Below are 19961 nucleotides of genomic sequence, written 5' to 3'. Positions count from 1 at the left end.
TGAAGCCACTGGTCAGGGCTCAGTGCTGGAGTACATGTCACAGTTCCTCAAGGTTTCACTGTGCTGACTCATCCGAGGGGTAATTGGCACGTGTCTCTACTACTTGTAACTGTACACATGTATGCAAGCAGGATTAGACCTGACACAGACTATATCTCAACTCGTCCACTTAATAAACTGAGCACAGCAGTGTCATGTTGACTATTTTTCCTTCCTGCCCAATATTACCTTTTCATTTTTTAGATTATCCCACACACCAATGTTCTCTTAAGCACAGCTAAACAACTGGAAAGGAACAGAAATGCTATTTTCAACAAATTTTAAAAGACTGGAGAGCATTTAGGCCTACTAAAGTGTATAAAGCATAAATACAGCACTGCTAAATTAATCGAGAAGGCCATTAAATGGTCTTTAGAGGGGTGTGAAAAAAATGTCTCAAAAGAGAGAAAAATAAAGTCTGTATTACACTGCCACGTGAACTGGTTTTGTATCATAATAAGAAATATTGGAAATTCTGGAGCATCAATTAGATATGAAGGAAAAGCCACAATAAATGTGAAGTTAAACAAATGAAAACTGAGCTGCATTCATTTTCCCATGGCAATCTGGCTTCAGAAGTGTGGAAGAATACCCCCTGTAGTGCTATGAACATACTCAACCTTCCCTGGCCCACACTACTACATCCCTTGCTACCTGATATATTTACTAAAGGTTTACGTTTATTTTAGAATGCAATGACAGATTTAGTTTAGCAGGAAAAGAATCTCAAATAAAAACTCACTACAATTGGACTGTCTTTAACTGGTCCTTGAGGGTTAACAGATTTTGTTCTGTTTTCTAAAAGGACAGGCAGGTCCACTGGCATTATAACATAACAAATGCATTCTTTTTGCACTGCTGAGAAGCACTGTTCCACGTAAGCTGCTGCTTATTCCCCAGGAACTGATGTCTTATTCATCGCATGGATTTACACTCCTGTTTTATTTAAAGAAGCAACAGCTATCAGGTTAATAACTAAGATTTATTCAGGCATCTCATTTACATCCCATGAACCTGCATGAAATATCTGCAGCTTCTAAATGTGTATCAAGTGTCTAAAAAGTGAAAGGCTAAAGTGATACTGCATTTATTTAACTGTGTTACACAACTCATGTAACAAAATTAAAAAGGCAGCTATTCCAGTTATGTCACTAGAATATGTACAGTAAGTACACAAACGTACTTAGAACAATTCTCTCACAATGCCCTTTAGCCAGAAGCTGAAAAAAACCACCTTACAATATCTGGAAAGGTCCTCATTGGAGAATTATTCCCTAAAGGGAGAATACATATAAAAACTATTGCTCAGCAAGGCAACATAGATTAGTAGCCAAACACAAGCTGTACTGTACTATATCATTCTTTGGTGTGTGCCTGAAAGGCAAGTACACACGGGAAAATATAGGTGACAGCCTGCCAGCTTAACTGCACTTCTATCATACTCGATACAAAATTAAGCTGCCAGATGCCCTGAAGGTTCTATTTTACTTCCTGGTTTTCCCAGAGCCATTTAAAAAATGTTTGTGTAGCTCTAAAATTTCAAACAGTAGTTCTCCGGTGCAAAGACTATTAAGCATTTAGTGTTAGAATCTACCACCCCTAGTGACATGGCCCATAAGCATCATAACTAGCACCTCTATACAGAAGTGAATTTCAACTATTCATCTGTAATTAAAGTATTTTAGCGATGGAATTTCCAAATCATCTGCCACTTCACACACCAATGGCTACCAAGACAATGTGGACAACTAATGTATGAAATAACACCTGCTTTAAGGATTTTCATGTTTTTTAACCTCTCTCCTATTCTCACCCTTGCAGCAACAGCAAAATTCTCAGTTTGGGAATCCAAACTTCAAAGATAAGGGCTACAGAACAAATAAAGGTATCACCTGAACTCTTCCCTTGGAAAAAAAAATAAAATTCAGCAACATCCAACTACAAGGATCCTCAAAATACTCTCAGGTAACTATTTAACCACAGCTATCAACACTGGAATGAATAAAATTTCACTCTAACTTTCTTCAAGTTTATCTCTCTCTCATACATATTTCATAGTGGACCTGCAAGACTCTATAGTCCAACACCATCACCTTCTTTCCTCTCTTACGTTTTTGCTTATCTTCACTTTCTCATAGTAAATGCCCGTGCCTTCAACCTCTCCTTACAGCCACGTCATTTTCATCTGGATGGTTTCCATTATAACATTAAGCATGGGACTCTAAACTGGACCGAGTTCTCCAACAGAACTAACTGAATGAGAGCCATTTCTTTACAGATCTTAAGTCCAGTACCCTCAATAAGTATTAAGAGCGAAATAAGACTTACTTCCTTGCCGTAACACCACTGCCTGTTCCTTTAGTTCATGATCCATTGACATGAACGTACGTGTTTCTGTATTAACTCCTCACCAGCTGATTGTTTTTTAAAAATGTGTTTATTTGCACCTTCCCTCTTAGGAGCTGCAGATCTAACCTATTCTATTTCACCTTCCTGAGTTCAGAGTGCTCCTTAGAAGCTGGAAATAGCCTGAACTAATTTTGCCTTTTCAGTCTCTCCTCCTCAGGTTGGTTGCATCCAGACACTGTCTAAGCATTAAATGCTTTGGAACAAGAAAGATTCCCTTATGGATATGCACTCAAAAAAACATCCTCTCAATCTGGCCAGAAAAAAAACCAAAAACCTGACTGAATCACATTTTACCTACTCTACTGTCCTGTCTTCATTTTGAGTTTTTACCTTTTCTGTTAAGGACATTAGATTGGTTGGACAGTTGATGGATTTTACCACTTAACTTTTTGTTTATTTTTTTAATGAAAGCCCTGCTTGAGCAATCTATTAGCTTGATAAAGTGGTCTAGTATTTGCAAACAGCCTGTTCTAAAAACAGTATTAATCAACTTCAGAATATGTTTGCAGTTGATACAAGATTTTTTGGATTATGGCTAAGAAACACAGCTTCTACCGGTGGTCCTACCAGTCTTGAGACAAGAAGTAGTCACAACGTGCCCTTTAATACTAGCCAGAGTCAGCTTTCTCCAAGAAAAGCTTCTTTTTGCCTATGTCCCTTTCCAACCATTTTGACCCTCATCTGTACAGTAAGGGGCACAAGTAAGCTTTATTTCAGTCTAGCAAGAAGAGTAGAAGAAAATATTCAGGTAGATAACATCATCCATCTCCTCATCCATATTTCATATAACTGCTTTTGTTTCCATTGCATTCCAGAAAGTGTAGGAAGCAGACCAAAAAAGAGTGGACAGACACTGAACGAGTCTTTCCCGCTCTTGCACGCAAGACTGACTAATCGTATAATCACGGGTACTTTGTTTTTGCAGTTCAAAACTAGACAGACATTTTTTGTATCTGCAGCTCCTGTGATGCTTTATTTGAAAGTTTCTCCCTTAAAAGGTACTAAAATGTTGTTTTGAGAAGTGAAGCATTGGTTTAGTCACCCAAAGAGGACTTCAAGCTGAAACTGAGTATTGCTTAACTCCAGTAAATCTCAGGACTTGACAACAGCAATTTACTGTTGGTGAAAGCAGGCCTTTTAAATGGTACTGAAAAAAATCATTCTCATCTTTAGAGGAGAGAATCATTATGGCTATAACAATTTGGAAATACAGGATCTACTTGCCCCGTAAAGACAGGCCCTTGACATTTATCAGTGCATAGCCTCTTGACTTCAGTAATAGAAGGTCACATACCTACAGCTGCACATGTAAACTATTTTCCCAATAGCATTCTTTTTTAGCCACAAACCTGCATGTTAAGCAATGGTAAGCAAATACATGTCTGTCTTCAATACACATCTCTGCACTCACACAGCTTTTCTCTGGCATAACTTCATTGCAGTGAGAACCAGACTGCATATTAAGCTCAAGACTTCCATGAACTTATTCCTGTTACCTTGAAATGTAACCACAGAAGCCTATTACATACTGAATACACAAGATTCCTAGACAGCTCGTTTGCTAATGACACTGCTGACGTACAGTTACATTTCCTCCTGCAATTCCTTATCTTTTTGTTTTACAATGTTTGGTTTAAACTTTCAATGACTTCATGCTATAATACTGAAAATTAGATCCTAAAAATGGAAGGAACACATTACAAGGAGAAAAACCAAATATTCAGCAATTCCTCTTTGCCCTCGATGTAACCAACTCGTGTTCATGATGGGAACTAAGTAGCTCTCACAATGGCTGATATCCAGGTGGCTCATTTCCGACTGGAATACCAGATTAAAATTTTGGCTTCTCATCCAAGGCTGTCTGTCTTTATCACCCAAGTTTGGCATAAGCAGCTGCAAAAGTTGCCCTGCTGAACCTCACAGAAAGCCAAGCTGCTCCTTGGGAAGGAAGTGGAGATGGGACAGCCAGCTATTGACAGAGGGTAGCACCTGCTGTGAAGGGAGCATGTGCCCTACAGCTACCACAATGTGTTGAGAAAAGCAGCTGCAACATCAATTATCAGGGTTAAGCTGTGAGCAAGTGTACGAGGTTGCATTTAGCTGCTTGGGCAGCATTTATGCTTTGAACTGCCCTTCCCCACCTAAAGCAAGCCTAAGGAAACTGCCTGGAAAGAAAGATCTATTAGGGTCCAATTAGGGCCACAATGAAAAACCTTCCAAACCTCCTATATATAATATACCCAATACACAGTTGCCATTCTTCCTTCCGCTACCCCATACAATTGAATAAATTTGGACGGTGGTAGATCGGTTTAAAGTTAAATACCATCTCTAGTGTTAGAGCATTCACCGATTACTGACAGAGACAGTGAACAAACAGTAGTTTGTTAAGAACAGACTGCACATAAAGAGTGGTCAGAGAGAAGCTGAATATGCTTGTAGGAGTTAAGATTGCCCAATATTTTTCCAGTTAGAATCTAAAGAAAAATAATGCCTGCCAAAACCCTATCAGCACAGCTCATTTTCCATGTCACACTCAGTCCAGTTTCGCCCCTAATCCACACATGAGGCTTTTGCCATTTAACAAAAAAAATCTGAACATTGCATACATCAAAATGAGGGACTGATAATTTTAAATTTGTATTTTTCTATTCTGTGCCAAAGAATCACTTTTCTTGGGGGTTATGCCACAGAAACACACTGGAAGTTGCAGCCTGGTTTTCCCCTCTTGAATATTTGAGCTGTTTAATTTGCCCCAAATTTAAGCTGCTCCATGCAGAAATCATTGTACAGGCTGAGAAAAAGTCCTCTGTAATTAATGCATATGACTACTAGAAATAAAACAGAGATTAGCAGCAAAAACAGAGCAGGAGGGATTACACTACATCATTCAAGTGCTTCCTAGTGTTGAACAACATGGAATCAGGAAAAAAAAAAATGTCACCCAATTTGAAGAAAAGATTACTACAGTGACTAACAACAGGACAGTCTTACAGAAGAAGAATTAAACTTTTAGAGTACAAGCCCAAGAACTGTCTGGAAGGCAAAAGAAGTTCCAAAAGTTATCTAGTGCCAATGACACCTACTTTCCTTCTGTGAGTTTGTTTTTGCTCTACTTCATATGCAGAGCAATGAGCAACAGCAGTGAGGTACTCCATAAAGAAGCAATTCCCCATGCTCATGGAGTGAAACTATATCTTTCCAAATATAATGGTCAAAACTGCAACCATATATGATGATACATAACTTAATTACAATGCTCTCCAGCATCTGCTTTACTCTACTAAAAAGTTCATATTGATTTTTTTTTAAGTTTTGCAAACATAGCCGAGTTGCAAAAGGTGAAAATGTGCCTTCTTTACTCACGTCTATCACCTCAACTCTAGCAATACCATACACAAGAGCTACCTTGCTAGTCCCTCCATAATTTCATCAAGACACATAACCTAGTTAAGCTTACTTTGCCACTCTCTCTTTCCACTATTAGTAGTCCTGTCCTTCAAAACCACCCTCTTGCAAGAGCTGATTGTTTTGACCACATTTTAATGCAACTCCCGTCTTTGGACTGCCAAGGATGTTAATTTCTAATGAGAGTGGTAGTGTTCTTCCTTCATTGACCTGACAGCCAGGGACTGGATTTAGGCCCAAACTCCCTAAGTTATTTAAACAACTCCAGTCCTCCAAACAGGAATTTATGAAACCAAAACCAAGCAGCTGTTAAAATACCAGATTTTAATTACAGCCTACTGATAGCTCATTCGAAGATCATATTTGACAAAAAAATTATTTGGTTTAGTTCCATTCTACTATGTCAGAAATGAGAAGTGTGTCCACTTAAAAACAAGGAAAATTATTATATCAAGCTCAGCTGTTGATCATTGCTACTCAGAACTTTTAGTTTGAGTTGCAATCTATTCAGAAAATCCTGAGAGCTATTTCTTTCCATATATAGCACTAACCTCTGTATTACACGGTTCCCTTAAATTTCCTAAAAGACTCAAAGCAGCATTAAAACATATATCCCAAGTTCTAGAAGTTTAGACACTATTTAGGAAGCACTGAGGTTGTGTTGAATACTGCCATAAGTCAAAATAATTTTGTCTGTTGACCGCAGTAGTTAGCTACCCTTTACTTTCTTCATTTGTGTTTTATGATTTCAATGCTCAAATACAAATTTACACTATTTGCAATAGAAGGAATGATTTATGCATATGATTTACAGACAACATGTCAGTGCCGTGAAGTGAGGCCTGTTCTTACCATACAGTTCATGGCAAAGTGATTGTGCTGTGTCTGAAGCTCCATTGCATGGGGGTGACTGGTTCCAATCTCTGTGTAGCTGTTCAGAAATAGACCTTTGTTGTGTGTGATCCAGTCAAACATCTAGAAGAAAATATTAAAAGAGGAAAAAAAAATTCACTGATTTGTCATGGCAGAAATCTCAGACAAGTAATACATGAAATTTGTGAACATAGAAGACAGAGTATAAGGCCGTGAAAATCAACATTGATACTCTTTCCATTGTAAGTTACCATAAATTTTAACCAAATCATTGCTGAAATATGACTTCGGACCAAACATCTGAGGCTGTTAAATCTTTACTATAGGTGTTTATCTCAACAAGCCACAGTAAAGTCATATTCAGAAAATCATAAACTTCACTACTACAAAGAAGTCATAGCAAACAAACAGGCTTAGAGCACAGCCCTGAGTTACCAAGCTGATATGTTCTCTAGCATCAGTATTGCATTATGTCAGCAGCTTAGTAGTTCAGAATGAAAATGGCAACTCATGGAAATCAAATATAAATTCACTCTTGCTTTCAAGTACTTCGCAGCAAGTTTAATATTTTTAGTACCTAATTTCACAGCAGACTTGAAAACAACTTTTCTATTGCTAAAGAATTTTCCAAAACTATACTTGAGGACAGACACATACATTACCTTCTTCCAGACAAGTTTAAAGATAATTTTTAAATATGTTTGTTGGGGTTTTTGTTTTGTTTTGTTTTAAAATATAGACTATTTTAATATTCAAACAAATTTTAGGAAAGACCTCATCTGACAACAACCATCAACGGACGCATACAAGTATCACCAGCACCAGAAGACCAAGTGTTCAAATACCAAGCGACACAGCAAAAAGCTAAGTTTAACACACAGATCCCAATGGTTTGAAATCTTTCCTATATCTCAGCTCAAAAGATCCATCTACTCTCTGGATAAGCTGAAAAAGATTGTTCAGAAAAAATGGTAGCAATCAACAATAAGTACTCATTTAAAGATCTTTTAAAATATGCTGGCTAACAGAGCTATGTTATCAAATCCACTATTCCACCCGTGTACCTGACAAATCAAATTATAAGTAGATCACAATATGGTAAGGACTGTAAAGAAACAAAGAAAAGGTTAAAGAGCATAACAACTGAAATAGCTGATCACATACTCTTGGTTTCTTATCTAGACTACAGTGAAGATGTGTTAGAACACTATTCAAACTAGACAGAGGTCCTGCTTATAAGCAGCTTTCTCTGGGTAGTCTAACTCACTGCCATCAGATACCTACCAAACAATTCTAATCAGATTCCCTGCTACCTTGCCCCTTTTCTGCCTTCTCTTCTCCTGAACCAGCCCAGATTTCTTGTGCAAATAGTTTTGCAAGTCCTCCAAAATGAACATGTTAATTCCTCCCCATCCAAACCAATTTATTTTTCCAACAAAGGTCTAGCCCTTTCCTGTACCTAACCAAATCACAGAGATAGACATCTACTGATAAAGGAGCCCTGACCTATGAAATCTAATCTGATACGAGCGGTGAAATAAAGTCTGCAAGTAGACTAACACAAGGGCCTTAATCCAAAAGTGAGATGGGATACTACACAAACCTTCTTTCTAATCTTTTTCTGCTGGTTGATGAGAGAATAAAGTCCCAGGTATGCCAGCTGCTGTCAACCCCATCTTGAGGCGCCTAACATTGCCCTCAATTTTGAAATAAAGAGCACTAATTTAGTATAGACTTTTTCTTGGAATCAGGAACCTAGAAAACACAGGTAAGAGCTTACACAATCACATGGCAGGACAGAGATCAATGCCACAGGCTCAAACAATTCACAAGGAATTTCTTAAAGCCCAAGTTATGTAGGCAGCTTTTAGATAGGTAAATGAAGAAAGTGTCTTTCAATACCATATGAGCATCAAAATACATTTTGTTCACGCTGTATTAAAGAGTAACTAATGATGTAATTAAGTGGCTGAAAGGTTGCTAAAAAAACATTCCAGGCCTGAAAAAGTGAAACTACACCAAGTGCTTGCTATTCTCCAAACAATTTTGTAACTCAAAATTCACCTAACCAGACTTTTTTTCAATTCTTTACATGCCCCTACTATTTTCAGTTATACCCAATTCAGTAAACTTTTACTTTAAACGGTACTTTCAAAAATTATTCATTTTTTTAACACAGCAGAAAACCTTAACAGTAGTGTTGAGAAAGTCCATTAGCTGAAATGATCAGAGTAAGAGAAAGCACAGGGGAAGAAAACAGGGGTAAAAAGAGGAAGGGCAGGTATTATATGTTTGCTCTGGTTTCACAGAATCACAGAATCACAGAATAACCAGGTTGGAAGAGACCCACCGGATCATCGAGTCCAACCATTCTTATCAAACACTAAACCATATCCCTCAGCACCTCGTCCACCCGTGCCTTAAACACCTCCAGGGAAGGTGAATCAACCACCTCCCTGGGCAGCCTGTGCCAGTGCCCAATTACCCTTTCTGTGAAAAATTTTTTCCCAATGTCCAGCCTAAATCTCCCCTGGCGGAGCTTGAGGCCATTCCCTCTTGTCCTGTCCCCTGTCACTTGGGAGAAGAGGCCAGCACCCTCCTCTCTACAACCTCCTTTCAGGTAGTTGTAGAGAGCAATGAGGTCACCCCTCAGCCTCCTCTTCTCCAGGCTAAACAACCCCAGCTCTCTCAGCTGCTCCTCATAAGGCCTGCTCTCCAGCCCCCTCACCAGCTTTGTTGCTCTTCTCTGGACTCTCTCCAGAGCCTCAACATCCTTCTTATGGTGAGGGGCCCAGAGCTGAACACAGTATTCGAGGAGCGGTCTCACCAGTGCCGAGTACAGAGGGAGAATAACCTCCCTGGACCTGCTGGTCACGCTGTTTCTGATACAAGCCAAGATGCCATTGGCCTTCTTGGCCACCTGGGCACACTGCTGGCTCATATTCAGTCGGCTGTCAACCAACACGCCCAGGTCCCTCTCCTCCAGGCAGCTTTCTAGACAGACTTCTCCCAGTCTGTAGCACTGCATAGGGTTGTTGTGCCCCAAGTGCAGGACCCGGCATTTGGCCTTGTTAAACCTCATGCCATTGGACTCTGCCCAACGGTCCAGCCTGTCCAGATCCCTTTGCAGAGCCTCCCGACCCTCCAGCAGATCAACACTTCCACCCAGCTTAGTGTCGTCCGCAAACTTGCTAAGGCTGCACTCGATGCCTTCATCCAGATCATTGATGAAGACATTGAACAGGGCTGGACCCAGCACTGAGCCCTGGGGAACCCCACTTGTCACTGGCCTCCAGCTGGATTTCACACCATTTCCCACCACTCTCTGGGCCTGGCCATCCAACCAGTTTTCCACCCAGGAGAGTGTGCGCCTGTCCAGGCCAGAGGCTGACAGTTTCTGAAGCAGAATGCTGTGAGAAACTGTGTCAAAGGCTTTGCTGAAGTCCAGGAAGACCACATCCACAGCCTTTCCCTCATCCAGCAGAGTTTCACTCTTCTCCATGTACCTGTTTATGACCACTGCTGTACCTGTTTATGACCACTGGTTTAACACGGACCTTTGGTCTCACCCAGTTCAGGCATTCTCAACATAAATTATTTTAAGAAATCTGACAAAGATCACACCTACCATTTGACTGCAGAGTCTAGTTACTACTTCTCCTGAAGAAAAACTCCCCACTTTTCCTTAAAGTTATTTGTTCCATGGTAACAAGTCAACAACAAGTGATTACAAAACCATCCTATACAGATCTTACTCATTTGAAGGGACTGGTTAGCCTGAAACATTCCCAGACTCCTCAGTCCCCTGTTAATGACATATGCACTGTCAAAAGATATACACCAGTTTTTAGCCTGGGACTTTAAATCAAGCATCAATGAAGCAGATCCCCATGTCAGACTCTTCAAGAGTTTGTCAACTGCCTGTCACTCAAATCCCAAGGGTTGCTCAAAAGGAGACCAATGTAGTCCTTAGTCATCTGCATTTATAAAGTATACAGCATTCATCTTCAACTGATGCATCCAAAAGCATCTGTCAAACAAAAACTTACCAAAGCAAAAGCTTTGAAGTCACTACCACTTTAAATTTTCTTTGCTGAGAGCTACCTGTGTTCTTTGCAGCTTAGAATTACTACCCCATCCCCTTTACTCCAGAAGACTAAGAGTCACTCTCAATCAAGAAATTCTTTATTTCTCATTAAAAGGCTAGTGATTAACTCTAAACACAAAATTACTGTTTGCAGTGATCCTTGGTACTTCTTTCAAATTCATCAAGCTTCATTGCTGTCAATGGCAGCACCAATTTATACTCTTCTCCCCAATTCCTTACCTTTTCAGCATCCTGCTCAAACAGCCTGAGCTGAAAACATTGGTCCAATTTCAATTTCCGCACATGCCACATCTGATGCAGATGCTGCCGTGTTGAGTGCAGCCTGTCCAGCATGGTGGATACTTTGGGTAAAAGGTTCTGTAAGTCTGCATTCCCTGACCCAGAGTTCTTTTTGGGGAAGCTATCACTGCTCTGTATCCGCTGGAGCAGCTTTTGTCCTTCCACATCAAGGTCCTCAATAGGGGCCTTAATGACTTTCTTTTTCAGTTGTGAATGCTCCTCTATCATGTTTCGAGCACCTTCCAGGTCCTGAGGCATTTCCTTTTTTGACAATATATCTTGCAGTTCCTCCAGTCTGGACAGCATATGGGTTGCATTGCTAATGTAGTCCTCAAAGGCAACTCTGATTTCTATCCATTCTTCATGGTTGTACTCCAAACAGCCATCAAATTCTGGGGTTAGCTGAGAAGGATCAACTACTTTGGTAAGGCCTTCCAGAGACACCATATTTGTCTAAAAAATAAAAATGAAAAATAACAAATGCTGTTACTGAAATGAATTTGAAATTTTGTTTCAAGTTTTTGGTTTTCTCTTTTTAAGAGCTGACAAAATGTTTCATGAAGTCCACGTGACCTAACTTTTCGTATACACTCCTTTTCAAATATCAGTTTTGATTAGACTCTTGTCTGGCAGGTACTTCCCCAATTGAAAGAAATACTTTATTTCTTTCTTACCTTGCCACACTTAAGGAGAAAACAGCGACCACTCTTTCAATACTGTCTTGATTAAGTTTTGATTATGTGTATTGTAAAGCAGCAGGAGGGCAACTGCAACATTCAGTTGGCTGCTTTCCTCTGCACAGATGCAGATGAAATCTAACTTTTACCATTAGGGGTAAAACCCTAATTCCATCTTTCTCACACTCAGAAAAGAATATAAATGACAACACACAAAACTACCTAGCCTAAGTACAGGAAAAAAACTGCATTCCATACAGCACTACTGGCCTAATGTAACCCTCAACTCATCTAGAACATAATATATCTGAGAGTTTTCAAGACGCTGATCAGTACTGAGCATACTTAAAACTATGAAATAAATGTAAGTTTGCATGCCATAGGGAAAATTACCTCAAACTCAAACTTAGAGCTGCCAAAGTTAGTCCTCTGTTTCTGCCAGAAATTGTCTGGCTTGATTATCAGTGCAACATGAATACAACAGGGAAAGGATTCCTGTAAAATCTTCAGCAGAGGCTTTATAGAGTCCCATTTTGACCCACGCATATCTACAATGACAGTGAATCCTCGTTTACATACTTCCTCACTGTAAAAGAAAGAAGAAAAGGTTACCAAGCAAGCATCACAACTTCAAACACAGCACTCTACTGCACCACAATGCCTGGTGTACATGGTCTACTCAGCTAACCCTCACATCTAGAGTCTCATGTTGACTAGCTGACATGTACAGTAGATCTCATGAGCCTCTCAGGTTTTCTCTCACCCCTCTGCCAAACATCTTGTGGGTGACAGCTTTACACCTGTTGCTGATACAATAATCTGTTTTTATATCCTCTTTAATTTTCATTGTTTATATTCACGAGTATTCACCTTCCAATTTTGTTTTTCCTTCACTTTACATGCACATTAAACTTACCGTTTACTGAAGCAACAATATGTAACTCATTTACAACTGACTCTTCAAAACATACATACACTTTACTGATGACAATATTCATGCCCTTCTAATGAGTATGGGGATCCTCTAAAAGACAGAAGATATTGTTCTTACCTACTGTTTCTGCAGCTTTTTTAAACTGTCTCAGATCTAGTCACATATTACCTGAGAGTTAGAGTGTTAGCCAGTGTGTGTGGGGGAACCCTTTACTGACAATTCCCTCTGTAACGGGATTGATTTGTGGATAGTTAATGGATAAGAAAGCATTTCACAGTTGTGAAGAAAACAGCATCAATCTGTTTCTACAAAATCAGAGCTCAATTTTGTTGTCCAAAAGTCAACAGACCTTACTCTCAAATTCTTTGGGAACTCTTCTGAGAATGGCAGATTTAATTTCATTTCATAAATACCTTTTGTACACCTAGTGCTTGCCACTGATCGAAAGCAGCAATTACCACCAACACCAGCAATTTTGATTTTGTTCCTCAAGAATTTGTTACATGGCTAACATGGAAAGGGAAAACATTTCAAAACAAATGCATGATAGCCAATGGACTACAAAAAGGGACCAAATGTCCATTGTTTCAGTACGAGTCACTTTCAGGGATGTGACTAATGTAAATGCAATTCTGGTTTTCAGATAGCAAGGTTTTCAGTGTCCAAGAAGCAAGGAAGCTTCACTGGCATACTTCACACAATCTCATTGGCCACACTGTAGAAAGATGAGTTATGACTGATGCAGGAGAGCTTCTGAAAGAAATGGCAATACAGGTTCCTTAGAATAGGAGTTCTTTAAAGTGGGATTAAAAAAAAAAGAAAAATTAAATGCACCATTTAGAAGAGTTTATCAAAACAAACTGAGACATCTTAATTAACAAGGGTTACATAAGCAGTCCTTAAAACATGATCAATATGAAGGTGAGTCTTTTGCTAGAGGACCACTGCATTTCGCCACGTTAACTCTAAAAAAATCTCTTGGGTGCTTTTTGATGTGTATTTATCTATTAACTTCCCCAGTCTCTTGAAGCTCCAGGGGGCTAGAATGCATGTTAAACATTCAAATATGAAATCAAAATATTTCAGAGAGAAAAATTTCAAGACAACTTCTTCTTTCTCCTCAAAAACCACCAGTTAACAAAAAAAGAATTCTTAACACTTCCACACTTTAAGGTTAAATAATGACCAGAATAATTGAAATACCAACAACTGCTCTTAAGAAAGGCCATACACCCTCTTAACTAGATGTATTTTTATGAAAGCCCTTTTGTGAATCTGAAATCTGAAATCAACATCTGATTACATCAGATGCAAAGAAGAGTGCCTACAAATTAACACATTACAGAAACACAGAAGATATTGCATTCAGGGATGTTGTCCAAGGGTTTTTTTTTCAACTATAATGGCAACTGCTCCTTGAGGTCATAGGCAAACATTATCGAGCACAGTTGTTCCAATCTGCACCAAACGTTGCTGCCTACTGAGGTGGATTCAAAAACAGGTTCTTCACATCCATTTTGTCCCCAGCTTAGTTACTACTAGGAAAAATTTTATGAGAACAAACTCGTTATATAAATATTTACACAAGCACACAAGCACTCGATTTTACTTCTGCCCATTTATTTAAATGACATATTATACTTTATAGCTTAAATATTTTATAATGCAATTATATCAATACTTTCACAAATCCTTCCACGGGTTTACCTGATACCAGTACAATCAATTTTACATATGTCTTTCCTGGTTATTCCTGTGCTATATCTGGACACTATAACTCATTTAAACCGAGTAACAGTTAGGAGTGTTGTGCTGACCTCAGTCCACAGAAGACATACTGTGAATGATGACCAGCCTGTCTCTAATTATTGATGTACTGAAAGTCTTTGAGTACTATCTGCAATCTTCAACACAGTGACAGCAACATGGAATGGCAGTGCCATTCCCAAGACAAAAAATACTTCAAGCTAAAAGCACACCAGTTCTGCAAACAGCCTTCCTTTTACAAGGCAGAGTAATTACTTAGGTCTTTTCCAAAAAAAAGCAGTCTGAAAACAGTAACTGACGGAACTTGGTATGAATTTGCTCATTTTCTTAACCTGCTCAGTCTTCTAGCTTGTGGGTGTACTGTAACATAATCGATTTATTTTGTTTTATAGCTTCAGAGCTTATCAAGTGACGATCACTTACCTAGGAATACATGCTAAGTATGAAATTAGTCTTCTAAGATCTTCTTGCCGTATTCTATCATGATTACTACGAGCTGGAAACGTTAGAATGGGACCTCCACGCTTATCTCTGCCACCTGAAAAAATAAAAAAAACAAACATAAAGCAATCATATTAAAAAAAGCCCAGAGAATAACACCATTCTGGTTTGCAAAACTACTCTTCGTAATGCTTTCAGCAAACCTAAGTCCTACGCTCTTGCACGAATACCCACTTAAAAAATGAAGTGATTTCAAGTTAAATGCCAAGATTGTCACCTGGAGACCAATTTAAAATTGAATTTGGGGAGTATCAATAAGCAGTTTGTCTCAAGTCCTACAATTAGTAAGTTTCTGTAAAAAAAAAAAAAAAATACAGAATAACCATTTACACATTACAGTTACATTCAAATTTCACCGGCTGTGTGGCATCTCCAGCAATGGTGTTTGCTATGTGTTTAATTTTTAATCAGCAATTGTACAGATAAAACTAAATACAGAGTTGTACTACTTTGTAGACAAGTGTTCAGAGCATACTCAACATTCAGTTTACTACTAGCATAGAGTTTAGGTGTATAGTATTTTACACCAAAGGTACACCCAAGATGAGTGGATGCCCATTTAATTTATACTTTTACTTTATTCTGATGTGCTGATTCTGAAGCATCAGATTACAGTTTTTAATTCTGTTAGCAATGCAAAAGAAGAAAATTCTGAATCCACTCATTATGTAGGCAAAAAATCTGACTTTGAGTGGTTCCACTTACAAGTATTCATCTTGTTATATTGCACAGACTTAATACAGTTGAATATTAAAATGTAATTTTATATCCAGCCTCTTGCTCATGACAACAAAATGTTACTATTACTAAACACTAAATTCAAGTCAGTAGGCTGCCTTCATCAAAACTTGCATAATAGCAGACACATTCGTACAAGCTAAATTACAGATATATGCTCTCAACACAGATGTATGGACTGTTTTCTCCTGTCTCATGGAAACACAGAAAAACAGTATCCTCTGTCCCGAAAATTTCTCATTATAAATCAGCTCCTCATTGCAAATCCATGTTACTGAATAAAGATTGTAAAAAACCCTTAGAAAGGAAGGCCAAAAGCAAATGAATAAAACCAATCACTCAAAAATTCATCACTATTCTTCCCAACACAGTCTGTGTATGCTTGCTAGAGACACTAAGCCTAACCATCAAGGTCTCCAGGGACCGTCTGCACTGGATACGTTCCCGGTGAGGCACCAAATGAAACTCAGAAAAGGAAAAAAGCAGTTTTGAGTTTTAATGCCAGAAACATAAACTTAAAAGGAAATTCATATTCTTACAATCCATTATTCTCTCAAGCAGGACATGAAATTCAAAACAAGCGAGTTGTCTCTTTCTAATGGAGAGAGAAAAGTCTGGTCTTAACCATCCTGAGTCACTTGCCAGAGAGCTTTGAGGATTTTTACATAGCAAGTGAAAGGATGAAAACAAGATAGAAACCCCAAGAAAAAGGCAGGGTAAATGACAAGACTGGGAGTCCAACAGCCTAGGCCTCTGCTCAGCTCCAGAGTGATCACTGGGCTCCAAAGCTACAAAACCTGGCTGAAAGTCTGCTGCAGCCCTTAATGCTCTCCTCTGCCATGAGCTACAGATTTAAAAAAATTTAGATTTCAGCTAGCAAGCACCACTAATTCCAAGCCCTCAGAAGAAGTGCTCGATCGCTCAGGGTGGAACTTCTTTCAAAAGCAGCAGCTAACAGAGAAAAGCATATGCTGAATCATCTTTATCCAAGCATTTTAAATCAATGCCTTGTTACACACAGTCACCTTGTATCAGTCTTCTGGGCCTTTTCCACACAGTAACTCCTGTATCACGTGATTCTCCAACATGGCAGAACAAAGAAACTTGTATTCTTTATGTCATTTTGGATGCCACATCAGTTAGCTCCCAGCTCCAAATACACCGCAAAGAAAATCTATCCTTACAGTATAATGCTTAAATTTCTGATAAATCATATTCTGAAAGCTTTGTATGTTGGAGACAAATTTCAGGTATAGATGAGTATTGAAGAAATTAACACAGTCTTGATTTCTAGTGAAAGCTATTTCACTATCCAGTCATAAGACAGATAGCAAAATTGTTAACATTACGCAAAAAAAGAACCAAAGATTTAATTGTTTTCCATCAGCTATATTGCAAGCTTTTTTAGGCCTTTTCCAACAAATAATTCTCATTTCCTTTGATCTCAATGCTCCTGTGTCATACACAAACAGGAATGCTAAAAGCAACAATGTCTGAGGCATCAGGTGGGAATTTCCTGTCTCACACTAGTATTTCATAGGATCATAGAACACCATATTGGAAGAGACCTCAAGGAACATCTGGTTCAACCTTTCTTGGCAAAAGCACATTCCTGGACAAGATGACCCAGCACCCTGTTCAGCTGAATCTTAGAACTGTCCAGTGCAGGGGAATTCACCACCTCTCTGGGAAGACGATTCCAATGGCTGATTGTTCTCACTGTGAAAAATTCTCCTCTCGCATCTAATCAGAATGTGCCCAGGAGTAACCTGCACCCATTACTCCTCTCTTTTCCATGTGATTCGTTATAAAAAGGGAGTCTCCATCTTCTTCACAGCCACCCTTTATATACTGGAACATGGTGATAAGGTCTCCTCTAAGACGTCTTTTCTCAAGGCTGAACAAACCCAGTTCTCTCAGCCTTTTCTCATAATGGTAGGTTTCCCAGCCCTTTGATCATCTTTGTGGCTCTTCTTTGGATCCACTCCAGTCTGTCTACATCTTTTTTGCATAGTGGAGACCAAAACTGAGCACAATATTGCAGGTGTGGCCTGACAAGAGCTGAGTGGTATCTCTGCCGGTGATGCCTTTGTTGATGCAACCCAGCATCCTGTTGGCTTTCTTCGCTCCAGCAGCACACGGTTTGCTCAGACTGAGTTTCTTGTCCATCAGGACCCCCAGGTCCCTTTCCATAGATGCCTGGATTATGTTTTACCAAGTGCAAGACCTTACACTTGTCCTTGTTGAATTTCATAAAGTTCTTGTTAGGCTACTCTTCCAGCCTATCCAGGTCTTCCTGCAGTGTGGCTCTTTCTTCCAAGGTGTCCACTTCCCCACTCAGTTTGGTATGGACACAAAACTTCATCAGGGTACACTTGATCCTTTATGAAGATATTGAGCCTACTATTGATCCCTGGAGGACCCCACTTGCAACAGTTTGCCAGTTCAAAAAAGAGCTATTTACCACCACCGTATGGGTGCAACCTGTCAGCCAGTTTCCCATCTACCACAAAGACCACTGCTCTAGACCATAACACATCCCTTCATCTAAAAGCAGGCTGTGGGAAGCCATATCAAAAGATCCTGAGAAACCCAGGTAGACAGTGTCCACCACTTGCCCCACATCAACCAAGGAGGTTGCTTTGTTATAGAAAGAAGGCAACTAGGTTTGTCAAGCACAATTTGCCTTTGGTGAATATGTCCTGACTTTTCCCAATCGCATGCTTTATTTGACTTGTGACAGCCCCCAGGAGAATTCATTGTAGATGGGGGTGACATTAGTCTTCTTCCAGTCTTCTGGGAAGTCTCCCAATATCCAGAACTTCTCAAAGATTATGGATCTTGGGGGGATGTTGTCAGCGGCTGAGCTCTTGTAATAGTTCGCATATGAACTCTTCCTTCACTGATGATGGGTCTGATTTCGCATCAAGCTGGTGTTTTGTTCCCAAGATGTGGGGTCAGAGCTGGGTAAAGACAGAGGCGAAGAAAGTTTTGAGAACATCTGTCTTTTCAGCATTGTTGGTGACTAACTCACTTCTGTTTAACAGCAGGCCAATATTTCCCTTCTGATGCTGCTTGCCGTTTATGTACACGAACAACCCTTTCTTGTAGTTTTTGATGCCTCTGGTCAATTTCAATTCCAGCTGAGCTTTTGCTTTTCTAACCGCATCTCTGCAAGCCGTGGCAGTGCTCTTGTAGTTCTCAGTGGGTACTGGTCCACTTTCCCATCCCTGATACACTTCTTTTTTGGTTTTGAGCAGACTCAGAATCTCACAGGGGGTCTCTTGCCCCACCTACTTCCCCTGCCTTGAAAGGGAATGAAATGGTTTTGTGCTTCCAGTTGAGCAAAAAACTCCTAGCACTTGCTAGCTCCTTTATACTCTATGGAAACTTCCCATACAATCCACCCTAACTGAGTTCTGAGCAAGCTGAGGTTTTCTCTTCTGAAATCTAAAACCTTTGTCTTAGAACTAACTGTCAGCACTCTGAGCAGGATCCCAGACTCCACAATATTATGATCACTCAGCTATCACTGATATATTACGAAGCATGTTCTCTTTATTCAGGTCAACTCTCTGTTTGTCTTGGTTTAACAAAAACATATTAAGCTATGACTATCATCAGCGAGACTTCCATTTTTACCCCTTTCCTTTCATATAAAACCCCCACAGCATTGAGATATTCTCTTTGTTTATACCAAGATATGTCATATGAGTAGCTGACCAACTCACATGAGTCACTCAACATGAATCACTTCTGCCTAGTGTAAATCATTAACAGCAGCCTTGTCAATGGTCGCCAAATGGAACTAAAATCCAACAGGCTGAGTAGTGCAGTTTTTTCAGGAAATGCCTTTCTACCTAGTCTCAAAGTACTTCGGTAAAGTTAAACAGTGGGCTTTTATGGCAAGTTTGAAAAGTTGAACAAGTTGTGAAGTGCTATTTCTCATATGAAATCAAGATAATTGCACCTTGTAAGAAAATGCTTCTCTTGACGTATCCATGTGTGGATATGCGAGAGTATCTGCACTTCAGCAGACTTTGGTTTAGAACTGAACCAAAAAATTGCATATTAGACTCCATACATTTTCGTTTTCTGTTTTTTATTGAGAGCCATTTTGTTGGCGATTTTAGAAAACCAATAGAAGATTCACAGGGAAGCTACACCAAAGCATTTACATTCTGTACATCAAGTTATTCTGTTACTTTCACCAACACAAGACTGTCAC

General features: G+C 39.4%; 1 protein-coding gene across 4 annotated transcripts in view; it reads right to left on the bottom strand.

Moving 5' to 3' along the window:
- The window catches only part of TRIO (trio Rho guanine nucleotide exchange factor), a 249264-nt gene that overhangs the window by 154373 nt on the left and 74930 nt on the right, over window positions 1-19961 (bottom strand). For all 4 annotated transcript variants that reach the window (XM_069853494.1, XM_069853496.1, XM_069853497.1 and 1 more), the window contains exons 3-6: window positions 14918-15032; window positions 12187-12379; window positions 11057-11569; window positions 6709-6831 (exon numbers count right to left, since the gene is read on the bottom strand). In XM_069853494.1, coding sequence (XP_069709595.1) covers window positions 6709-6831; window positions 11057-11569; window positions 12187-12379; window positions 14918-15032 — 944 coding nt within the window. The remainder of the gene's footprint in view (window positions 1-6708; window positions 6832-11056; window positions 11570-12186; window positions 12380-14917; window positions 15033-19961) is intronic.

Source organism: Phaenicophaeus curvirostris, chromosome 3 (assembly GCF_032191515.1).
Source record: "Phaenicophaeus curvirostris isolate KB17595 chromosome 3, BPBGC_Pcur_1.0, whole genome shotgun sequence".
NCBI classification, from domain to species: domain Eukaryota; kingdom Metazoa; phylum Chordata; class Aves; order Cuculiformes; family Cuculidae; genus Phaenicophaeus; species Phaenicophaeus curvirostris.
This window is presented reverse-complemented; position numbering and strand designations above follow the sequence as displayed.